The sequence below is a fragment of the Cavia porcellus genome, unplaced genomic scaffold, assembly GCF_034190915.1.
Source record: "Cavia porcellus strain 051 isolate PalLab524CR breed Dunkin Hartley unplaced genomic scaffold, mCavPor4.1 scaffold_8, whole genome shotgun sequence".
Taxonomy (NCBI): domain Eukaryota; kingdom Metazoa; phylum Chordata; class Mammalia; order Rodentia; family Caviidae; genus Cavia; species Cavia porcellus.
This window is the reverse complement of record NW_026947491.1, coordinates 43,154,368-43,166,602: the sequence shown is the minus strand read 5'-3', so window position 1 is coordinate 43,166,602 and position 12,235 is coordinate 43,154,368. Positions and strand designations below refer to the sequence as shown.

Sequence of the window (12,235 nt, the reverse complement as noted above, 5' to 3'; positions counted from 1 at the left end):
GATTTGCCATAGCAGTACAGGAATCAATGTGAGAAAAAGAATGAGAAAAAAACCCCAGAAGTCTTTGGCTCAGGCTGCTGAAACTAACCCACTGTCCCTTGCCTCCCATTCTGTCATCAGGGTTGGTTTCCTGCCAATAGCTCCTAAATGACGCCTTCAAAGCTCTGCAGAAAAAGGAAATAGCCAAGGGATCACAACAGCAAGCAGGCTGGTGAAAGGCACACTCAGAAGCAACTGTCATCCAATTAAGTACTGCTTTCTTGTCAATTAAACTCCAGCTTTTGGTCCAGAAAAAGATGGCTTACAGGCAAAACGCATCCAAATCATAACATCAGGAGACAGTGCTCTATCTTACCAGATTTCCTACAGCCAAGACGTGTTCAAATTGTGGCGTCATAGGATGGTGTTCCATTGCCATAAACAGTGTGTTGAGTACAATGCAGATGGTGATAGCCAAGTCCACAAAAGGGTCCATGACAATCAAATTCACAATCTCTTTCAGTTTTATCCAATAAGGATGGCACTCCCAGATGAGGAAAGTGTTGGCAAATTTATACCAGCATGGCGGGCACTTTCTCTGAGACTCTTCCAGCTCTGGAGTAAATAAAGAACAAGGATGGCTCCTGAATCACAGTGAGAAAACAAAGAGGACATGCTCCTGTCATCTGGCCAGGTCATAGTCATGGGTAGCTCTACGAGAATAGAGAATGCTTGGACGCCTATGCTCCTCAGAGCTTCCCTCATTCTCCTCAAGGCAGGGAGAAGCAGATCAGTGCTAGTTGCTTCCTTATCAATAATGATCTAGTTAGAAATGAAATCCAATCCACTACTACAGGATCAGACCGTGGTGATTAGGAGCTTGCCCTCTGGGGTTTGACTCCTTGATTTAATTTCTCCAAAACTTTTAAGTTTTGTGGTCTCCAGCAAGGAAAATGCCTTTTCTGTGCTTTAGCTGCCGTGACTGCACAGCAGGGTACTGGCTTTATAAGTTCTAAAACTAAATGAGTCAAGTTTGCTCATTTCACAAAATTATATGAATTTGATTAAAGATTGGATCAGTGATGGTGAACTTTTTAGAGAGGAATCTCCAAACTGCAACCCAAAACCATTCACTTATTGATCACAGAATATCAACATTGCAAGTAAGCCTGAATGCAGAGGTTTTAGTTTAGAAAAAACATCTCAAACAAACATCTTTTCTCTTAAAAGAAAAACAAATGCCCTGTGTCACAGGTTTGGCACCACTGGATTAGATGAAGTGATGCATGTACAGTGATCGGCCTACTGCCTGACACAAAATGAAATCCTCATCAACTAGTAGCTATTCTATGACATATTGTGTCATTTAACTTTATCTGAGAAACCAACAGAAGCACAGACTCTAGGGCTAGACACACCTGAGTTCAAATACCAGCCCAGATACTTGCTAACTGTGGGATCTTCATTAACTTCAATTTTCTGTGAAAATTAAATGAGCTAAAATATCTAGAAAGTGCTTCAGAACGCGCTGGGATACAGTAAGTGCTACTGAAATACTTGTTGTTATTATGACCATCACCAGGGTCTTTAGCCAGCCACCATATGGAATGTATCTATCATGCTCTCAAAGAAGTATAAGTCCTTGTCCCCACCGTCGATGAGTTTGCAATTCACAGTTGAGTTAGGAATAGGAGTTGTATTTTTTTCCCTTTCATTCTTTCTTTCGCTGTCCTGCTCTTTCCTATTCTCTCTCTCTCTCTCCCTTTTTTTTTTTTTTTGTCTTTTTCCTTTTTATCGGTACCGGGGATCGAATGACTGCTTGCTTGACTGCCTTCCTGCAAGGCAGGCGCTTATGCCGCTGAGCTAAATCCCCAGCCCCCTTCCCTATTCTCTTATCTCCGTTCCCTCTGGAGCTTCTTCCACTTTCCTTTTATCTTTTTCCATCTCTTTGTCTCTCTCTCAAAAGCAGAACCTGTTTTGTTCAGACAAGATCTCATATAACCACAACACATTAAACAGACAATCCAAGAACTGTACTGGGTGAAGCAGGAATATGAGCTTGGACCCCAACCCAACTGACTTCTTCCTTCTCCAAGGCACTCACTCAGAATCTTAAGACATCACACAGACTGCAAGGTCCCTGGACTAGATGGTCTTGAAGGGCATTTACAAAGCAAAGATTAAAAAGAATGGCTAGACAGTAAAGTCAGCCACTCAGCTGATTTGAAACCCTGGGTAAATAACGAAGCATTTATCCAATTATATATGAAACATAATAATGAGAATTAAAAATATCCAAGAAACTTGAGATAAACGGATGCTCATAGGAGGTATAACATTGAAAACCTGTCAGAAGAATCCTTATAACTGAGGTAGTATCAGTTATATGGATCAGCTGTAACAGCTTCCCTTTCCCTGACCAATTCTGCTTACAAAATCATACATGCTTAAGGGAATTAAAAAGTTTCCCAACATTTCCCCCCAAATAAGATGGCTGCTGTAAATCATTTCTTTTTTCCCTTTCTCCAACCAGCTGGATGGTGCCCATGGTGATGGCTTTATTGCAGATGGGGTGCTTTTGGTTGGGTATCTGATTGGCTCCCTGGTTGCTAAGAAAATGGTTGCCTTGGTGTTTCAGACTTAAGGACCATAGTAAGTGCCACGTGGGAGTTTGCGTGGGAAAGGAAGTCTGTGAAGAAAATTCACTTTGGTTTCTTCCTTACAAGAACTCCCTCCCTTCTCAAGGTAAATTTAGTTTTCTTCCTCAAAAAAGAAAATGAAAAGGTTCTCTTATTTCCATAAATTCTTATAGTGCATATTTGGAAATTTGGTTCCGTTCCTTTTTTTATCTCCCTTCTCCAAATGTCTGCAGTTTGCTGGCACGTGGAGGTTGAAGCCCTGACTGTTCACATTTCTGACAGATGACACAACTGTTGTGTTTCACAATGCACTAGCCTCCAAGTCTTACCAGATGGGGTAGGTTTTCCAATGCTATGGGGCACCAAAAAGACCCCTACAGGGATACTAGATATCTCTTATCCTCATTTTACTGAGAAGGCGTAATCCCTTCTGTCCCACAGAAAATAAAACAATGTGGAGCTTAAGAGCTAGAAAAGATTACTAGGTAAAAAAGAGAGTTGCATAAAATAATGTATGACTTTGCAAATTGTTACCACCCTAGAGGACTGGGTGGTGAAGTACCTGGTGTGAGAGAATGGGTTAACACAAGGAAGTGAAATGTGCAAAGGGTTATTAGGGTCCCCTATCTTGCTACTGGGTGTCCTCACAGGGCTTACTGAAGATCTCAGCCTCGAGCACACTGGAAATTATTTCCAGAGGGAGGGACCACCGAAATTCACCAAGATACTAGCTTTAGTAGGCCAAGAGGTTTCCAAAGGCAGGGATTTCTCTCAACTCAACAACTTCTAAATACTTGAAGTAGGCTATTCACTAGGGACAGGCCATAAGTGGTCCCAACCACTGAGCTTACAGCTGTGCAGGAAAGGCAAACCCAGACAAGTAATTGTACAAAGACCCTTGATCCTCCATCAGCTGAATGAAACAATGAATGAATGGTGGCAGCAATAGCTCCACCCAGCTACCTTTAGAGAGTGTCTGAAACTGTTTTACCTGAGACTCAGTAGTGTCAAATCCCACCACTAACTTCTCCTTACTTCCCCAACTGTCTGTTGTCTCTTGTGGTTTTTCTGCTCTGAGAGAGGAGACCCTGCTACTGCTGGCCTGCACCCGCCCCAGCCTCTGATACATTTCCAAAGCTTACGGCTCTGCTGTGGAGACAGCTGAATTTAATGGAGCCTGGAGAGCACATCTGCAACAAGATGAAGTGAGGTGGAGCAGGCAGGGTTTTCTCAATAATTACAGGACTCCAGAATTCTCCAGAGTGATTTCTAAACCTTTACGTAGCCTATGGAGGAGCCTGCTTCATTGGTTTTAAGAAAATAATTATAATCTTCGGATTAAAATAACATTAGTGTTTCCTAATTGCAAGTCTGGGAGGCTGGAATAATTATTCACTCAATGCTAGCTTTTAATGTAGAAGCAATAAATACAGAGGGACCAGCAGTTAAATAAGAATGAATCTTTCTTAATGTTCTTTAATGCCCACTCAAATTCAGATCCACTCATTCATAGCTCTTTGCTTTTAACAGTCTCACCACATCAGCTTTAACTAAAGGGTCAAATACAAAGTAAGGGGATAGCAGGAATGTCAGAGGACAAGCGTAAGACAAGTACAGGTTATGTCAAGAGAAGGACCAAGGAAAGGGAAGAGGAACTGGGATTTCTGGCTATCTCTGTCTTGAGTGACTCACTCTGCTTCTGTCTATCTGTCTATCTGATTTTTTTTTTTTTTTTTTTTTGGTATTGAGGATCAAACTCACAGCCTTGTCTACATGGTTTTTGAGACATGGTCTTGCTACATAGTTCAGGCTGGCGTTAAACTCACTAGGTAGCTCAAGCTGGCCTCAAACTCATAGTGATTCTTCTGCCTCAGCCTCTCAAGTGCTGGGATGACAGGTGCACACATTTATTTTTTAACATGTGTGCTGGTAGGTAGAAGGTAGAGAACAAGTATAGCAAAACAGAAAGAAGAAAAAGAAAAGACACTTCCATATACACAATGATTTGTATCCAACTCAATGAAGAGACGGAAGCTCTAAGGTTTCTAAAGAAATTTTATACCACCAACACTCCCCTACCACTCTAAGCTATCAAGTCAGTTTGCCAGATGTGTTTGAGTATCTACTTCTGCCAGACCCAATAGTAAGCCACTATAATAAATAACCACTGTACCCCATTACAGTTCTCCTGATCTGATGTCTCTATCAATAATAAAATGTTGCAGGTTTTTAGCTTTTCTTTCTCAATTGCCATAGATACTTTGAGAGATCCTGTCTTGGCCTTCAAGTGAATACTAAAACTGAACAAAGTTCTTATGCAACTGTCTCAGAGTTTGGAATTCTTATGATTTGCAGTCAATTTTCTTGTGATTTCAAAGTATAAGCTACAAAGCTTAAAGACATTCTATCCCTATATTTCTACTGAGACAACAGCCTCCATGGTAAATAAGAAAACGAGAATGAATAGAGGTTGTTCAAGCAGGTGAAAATAGTTGGTCCAATGTTCTTTTTCCCTGATACATTTTTAAGATTAGTATAATTATAGTAAGAGACCAAATGTGGTACATGCCTGTAATTCCACCACTCAGGAAGCTGAAGCAGGAGGATCATAGTGAGTTCAAGGCCAGCTTGGGCTACAAAGTGAATTTAAGGATAGCCTGAACTGCATAGTGAAACCCTGTCTGTGAAAAAAAATTATAATATGGTCTGATTCTCTACATATATGTGGGGATATAAACACCTTAGAGATCTCCTTTCTAGGGATTCTCTCAGTACTGCAAATCCCCCACAAGGCGCATATGCATGAGTGCGCACACACACACACATGAAGTTTGGGACTTAAATAACTTAAAAACTAACTTGCCCCACAGATAGCAAGATAATAGTAAGTGTTGGGATCCCAGAGTCTCTAATGATTGCTGGCTTAGTGGGTTAGCCTAGCTGTCTAAACTCTGAGAACAACAATCTGAGGCCTCAAGAATAGTGTGGACAATAGCCAGGCGTGGTGGCACATGCCTGTAATCCCAGCACTTGGGAGGCTGAGGCAGGAGGATTGTTGAGAGTTCAAGACCAACCTGGGTTACAAAGTGAGCTCAAGGCCAGCCTGAACTGCATAGTGAGACCTTGTCTCAAAAAGACAAAATAATAATAATAATAATAATGTGGCCAACACTAGGGCAACAGCTATATCAAAATGAATCAAATGAAGAAGATACATCAGAATCAACTGGGATCTTGTAAGAGAAAACCTGCTACTAACTTTACCTCCAAAAGGACTCTGAGATATACACTAGTCCTGGAGACAGGGCTGCTGTCAGCAAAGTGTGGTCTACAGGAAAACCCTCAGCATGTCAGGCTGCGTCATGGAGAAACCACCTCACACAGAGAATCTGGCACTAATAGCAACATCACTGCAGACAAGCTATGATTCTCTCCCTCAGCACAGAGGTCTGAAGTAAGAGGCTGGCTTGCCTAGTCACACATCAACTTTATTTATGGATATGTGGGTGTCTAGAGAAAGGCAGAATTAGGTGCAATCAAAATGCACAGTACATTCTTCCTTCAGGAAAAGTGAAAGGGCTGCCAAATAGAAACGAAAAGAGGAAGGTATATTATGGAGCGGAGATCATGAAAGGGAATCTATTATTGTGTATTTTCACAATGCTTTACCCACATTCCATGATGTCCCACCACACCCTAACAGGTCTCATCATGGTGATTACTGAGACTTGTTGAGCTCTCCCAGCTCACTGTGTCACTCCTTCATCTTTTTTATCCATCTGTGTATGATGCTAGCAACAAACCTGAAATCTCATTCTCTGTACGTAGCTCTGGTAAGAAGATCAGTGATCCAACAAGACCTATTCCTAAAGCCCAGCAACAGTGTTTGCAAAACTAAGATCAAGGGACAGGGATTATGTGCACCATGCACATTACATATTTACAGCTCAGGAGTTCTCACTAGCATCACAGGACACATACCTTCTACTAAAGTATTTGTAACAACACTCATTATACTGTTAATTCTGTCTTTTCGTCCATAGGAGGCCAGTTGGTCCATGGATACTAAAAGAGATCCAGGGCCTTTCTTCTTAATTTCCACTTCAGTTGTTGCCTAGAAAAAAGAGAAGACAGAAACAAAACAAGGTGAGCAAAGTCCAGTAGACATAAGACTGGGCCTTACTGATAGTCTTTCTGTGACAGGTTTGACCTTCATTTGTTTCCCCTTTCGTTTTTATTTGCTGTAATATTCTGGTCACTTCAAGAAGTAGAATGAAAAGTTGGTCATGGGTGATCCTTAGTTCCGTAGATAAGTCATTTAGCAAATGAACCCAAGAACCCGACTGGGATCCCAAAACATTACTTGTTTAGTTTTGAACAGAGTAGAGAGAATAGATCCCTTAGAGATATTGCCATCAGAAGCAGTCCTTAAGTTTTTCTGTCCTAGTTTCATATCCACATCATTAGGCTACAATTGGCTCAAATAGTAAAATAAATCAAATCTACCTCTACTTGAAATTTTGTTAATGCTAAGATCCTAGTTACACTGAGCATCATAGATGCTATTTTTTCCCTGGAGAGGTGCTTTGCCACTCTAGCAAACTGCCCCTTCCAAATGCCAAACCTGGCCCAACTAATACTGGCAGCCTGAAATTCTACTCCAAATTCCCTCCAAGGCATTGTAAGAAAGTAGGCTAAGACTGAGTATCTTAATTAAATATATTGTATCATAGGTATTTATCTTGCCATTTTACAATATTACTTTATGAGTTAACCTGTAATGTTCAAATTCCTAACCAAAAAAATTGGCAGAGAACACTATCAGATTGTGATAAAAAAACACGTACACACTTTGCTGTGGGCAGTACTGGTATTTTGCATTATAGCAAAGGGTTTCTTATTGTCCTTGTTCACTCCCTATATTAGATTAGGTTTAATAGGATGGCCTAAAACCTAGCTCCCTAGTAACTACGTTGTCGACTGTTCCACGGCACCCATATGAAACTGGCTGCTCCTTCCCCGGTAAAGGTGAGAGGAAAGAGACGGTCACCGTCCTCAGAGGACAGGGAGGAGATATTTGCATGAGGCTACAGAAGTATATGTCTGAGTACTACCAGGATGAACATGTTCTCTCCCACCCACTCCATGTAGTACTGGGGATTTTACCTAGAGCCTTCACACTGAGCTACGTCCCCAGCTCTTTTTATTTTGAGATAGGGTCTTACTAAGTTGCTAAGTTGCTCAGCCTAGCTTCAAACCTGCAATTATTCTGCTTCAGCCTTCTCGAAAAATAGTATTTAACAAAATGTAACAGACATGTTCCACTGTGCCTGGTTGAAAATAAAATACTTTTGGAGCGCTACATCAAAAAATCCTTGTGTCCTTAAATATGTTTAGTTTTAAGGGCTGCAGAAAAAAGATTCCTGGCAGATGAAAAGATTTATCAGATTAAAATATTTCATCAGACTGCCTACTGATCCAGACACTTGGTTCACCTCAGAGTCTTTTTTTTTTTTTTTTTTTTTTAACCTTAGGGTCTTATTTAGTTTAATTGGCTGAGACAGAGCAGAAATAGGAATAGGAAAAATAAATGATTTCCTTGCTAATTCCTGCCTGCTGTACTATATAAACTTCTTGTTTATATAGTATGGCTTGTTAACCGTTGTGTCAGATCATAAGATATACTTCTTTGATAACCTACCTTTTGCTACAATTCTCAGCTTGATATTTGACATTTTATAAATTAAATTAATGTATTTTTAAAATGACAAACATCTAAAAGTGAACAAAGAAAGGTTTCATAAAATAGACTCTTGTTTCCACTACTGTACTAATCCCACATTTTTACCAAGTTGCCTTTCTGTAAACCTATAGCTCATGGTAGGTAATTTTCTTAATGATGACTTTAAAGGAGTAAGATTTTTTAAGTGCTGTATGATCAGATGAGCTGGCTGGTTCATCAAGAAACATAAAGTTGCATATAATATGGTTGCATATAATTTCGTTTTGGTACTAAGCATATCTTACCATTTTCAGGGCTTGCTAGATATACAAAGATGTAATTTCTTCAGGCTTTACTAACATCAACCTTAAAAATAACACTAATGGAAATAAGAATCTGAAAGACCTAGTGAAATAATCAGAGTATCATTTAATGATCTCTGTTGGAAAGGTAAAATAATCTTTAGCTTGAGGGATTTTGTTGTTACTGTTTTTTTGGGGGGACCCTGACCTTGCTTATGCTAGAGAAGTGCTCTACTATTGAGCTATAGCCCCACTCTCTAGCTTGGGGGTTAAAAAAAATCCACATAAATCAACTCATCTGCAAACTTAATATTTAAATAATACAAATTTTTTATATTTCTATGCTAAGTAAAAATAATCTAGAGCAGAAATATGTGGAAACAATTTCTGTTAAAGTTTATCTTGTAACTCCATTATTATAAAACACATCTTTCTTTACATTTAAAAAGGAAATACATAAGACACTAAGAAACAAAAATTTCAAAGTCCACAGGTAGAGATTAAAAAAGAAACTCATTACGTTACCTCTCTTTTTCACACAGACAAGAACATACTGAATAGATTCACACAATTGGTTTCATTGAAAAGTCTTGCGACAATAATATGGTATTCAGAAAATTTCCCACCTATTTATATACCAAAAAAGAGCACTAAAACTGCATGTTTCCAGATAAAATTATGAGGAAAAGTAGAAAATATTTTAACTGAATGTTTAAAAAGTACATCAAATAAGCGCCTGCCTTGCAAGCAGGCAGTCGTGAATTCGATCCCTGGTACCGATAAAAACAAAAAAGACCAAAAAAAAAAAAAAATCAAAATTTATGTGGTGGAATAATCATTAGAGGATATTTTATAGTTTTAAGTATTTTAAAAAAATCAATGCTCTAAAGAAGCCAGCAAAAGATCAAATTAAACCCTGAGTAAATAGAAAATCATAAAAATAGACTGGAAACTAATGAAACAGTAGGTGAACAAACTAAATAGAGACAATCACAAAAGTTAAATGTTGACTCTAAAAAAATCAATAAAATGATAATTTCTCTAATAAGACTGGTTAATATAGCCTGGCGTGGTGGCTCACGCCTGTAATCCCAGCACTAGGGAGGCTGAGATGGGAGGATCGTTGTGAGTTCAAGACCAGCCTGGGCTACAAAGTGAGCTCAAGGCCTGAACTGCATAGCGAGATCTCATCTCAAAAAAGACAGAAAAAAAAAAAAAAAAAGACTGATTAATAAAAATAAAATACAAACTATCATTTTCAGGAATGAAAATGCAAATCCTACAGACACTTTTAGAATAAAGATGTACTATGAAGACTCAAAACACTAATCAAGTTACGACTCATCAAAGGAGACAAGAGGAATTAAAAAAACCTTACTAGCCCATATTAAAACCCACAATTTAAACACCTTACTATAAAGAAAACTCCAGGTGTAAATAGCTCCACAGTGAATTCTATGTAATATTAAGAAATACCATGAATAAACAAATCTTTTCAGAAAACAGAAGATTAGGACACACTTCTTAACATGACTCTGATATCAATCCTGACGAAAACAATTAGACAGGAAAATTAGCAACCAGTATCCATCACGAATAGAACTGCAAAATTCTTTTTTTTTTTAAAAATTTTTTTTTTTTGTCTTTTTCGTTTTTATCAGTACTAAGGGATCGAACTCACGACTGCCTGCTTCCAAGGCAGGTGCTTATGCTGCTGAGCTAAATCCCCAGCCCCGAACTGCAAAATTCTTAACAAAATATAGGCAAACAGAATCTAGCAATAAATATAAAGGATTAAAATACACTGTGACCAACAACAGTTTAACCTAGGAAATAGATCAATTTAACACCAGGAAAAAAGTCAATGTCATTCAATCAAGTAATAAAGAAGAAAAAGCATACAATCACCTCACAAATGCAGAAAAACAGAATTTAACAAAATTCAACACCTTGACACCCTAACATTTTTCAGCAAACTATGAACAGAACGAAGCAATTTCAACCTGATAACAGACACCTATGAAAACCTGTAGCTGGCTGAGGATTTAGCTCAGCAGCATAAGCGCCTGCCTTGTAAGCAGGCAGTCGTGAGTTCGATCCCTGGTACCGATAAAAACGAAAAAAAAAAAAAAAAAAAACCTGTAGCTAATACATCCTTTTGGTAAAATTTCACATTCTTTCACCTTAGTATTGGGAATAATGAAAGGCGAATGCTTTCATCACTTCTATTCAATTTCACATCTGAAGTCCTGGTTGGTGCATTAAAGCTAAATAAATAAGGATGACAGCTAGTATTCACAGGAATATTATTGCATACATAGAAACTTCTGAAATTTTCTTAAAAACCTCCAAATATAATAGAACCAACATATTACAATTTATCAAGGTTACTTTTTTTTCTTTTTTTATCTTTTTGAGACAGGGTCTGGTTATACAGTTCAGGCTGGTCTTAGGCTCACTTTGTAGCCCAGGCTGGTCTTGAATTTGCAACAATCCTCCTGCCTCAGCCTCCCGAGTGCTAGGATTACAGGAGCCCCACCACGCCCTGCTTCAAGGTTACATACTGCAAAGTCAATACATAAAAATCAACTATTTTATAGCTTGGTAATAAATACTTGAAAAATAAAGTTTTAAAAATTATACTTTTGAAAGTGTTAAAAGTATCAATACCAATACCAAAGAATAAAGCTAAAAGAAGATGTGCAAGGTCTTTACTATAAGGTATCCAACTTTACTGAAATTTAAGACCTAAATAAGTGAAGAGATACACCACACTGTATATTCTGAGATATTAGAATTAAAATATTCACTTTCCTGAAATTGATCTATTGACTCAGGAAAATAATCTTTTAAAGAATAGCAAAACAATTCCTTACAAGATTGTTATCTGTTAAACATCCTTAAAAACATTTTTTGTTTGGAGGGCTTACACTACTTCAAGACTTATTACAAAGTTATAATAAGATGAACATGTAGTATCAGAAGCACAAACAAAAAGATCAAAGGAACAGAATCTGAAATTCAAGTACACATATTTATATATTCTTATTTATTTATTTATTGGTACTGGGGATCGAACTTGTGACCTTGTGCTTGCCAGGCAGGCACTTATGCCATGAGCTAAATTCCCAGTCCTTTTTCATATTTAATTAATATTATTATTTTTAGTTTTTTGAGATAGGGTAACACTATATATTCCAAGTTGGCCTTAAACTCATTATGTAGCCCAGGATGGCTTCCAACTTGCAGTGATCCTCCTGCTTCAGCCTCTGGGTGCTGGAATTACAGACATGTGCCACTATATCTGGCATATTAATACTGGATATTTGACCTAGACACCAATTCAACAGGGGGGAGGAATGCCATTTTAACAAAGGATGCTAAAAGACTGGATATCCTTATCTTATTTCACACACAAAAATTAAGATAAATCAGAGACCTAACGGTAAAATCCAGAACCATTAACAATTATAAAAACAAACTATCTTCATGAACTTAAGAGTAGGTAGGCAAAGAATTCTTGAACAGGATGGAAAAAGTAATATCATAAAAGGGAAAAAACCCTGATACATTGGACTTCATAAAAACTAAAA

The 12,235-nt window shown here is 38.2% G+C and overlaps 1 protein-coding gene across 5 annotated transcripts in view; it reads right to left on the bottom strand.

Moving 5' to 3' along the window:
- Scn8a (sodium voltage-gated channel alpha subunit 8) overlaps positions 1-12,235 on the bottom strand; it is a 170,672-nt gene that overhangs the window by 49,060 nt on the left and 109,377 nt on the right. For all 5 annotated transcript variants that reach the window (XM_063254785.1, XM_063254784.1, XM_063254787.1 and 2 more), the window contains exons 13-14: positions 6,600-6,732; positions 356-594 (exon numbers count right to left, since the gene is read on the bottom strand). In XM_063254785.1, coding sequence (XP_063110855.1) covers positions 356-594; positions 6,600-6,732 — 372 coding nt within the window. The remainder of the gene's footprint in view (positions 1-355; positions 595-6,599; positions 6,733-12,235) is intronic.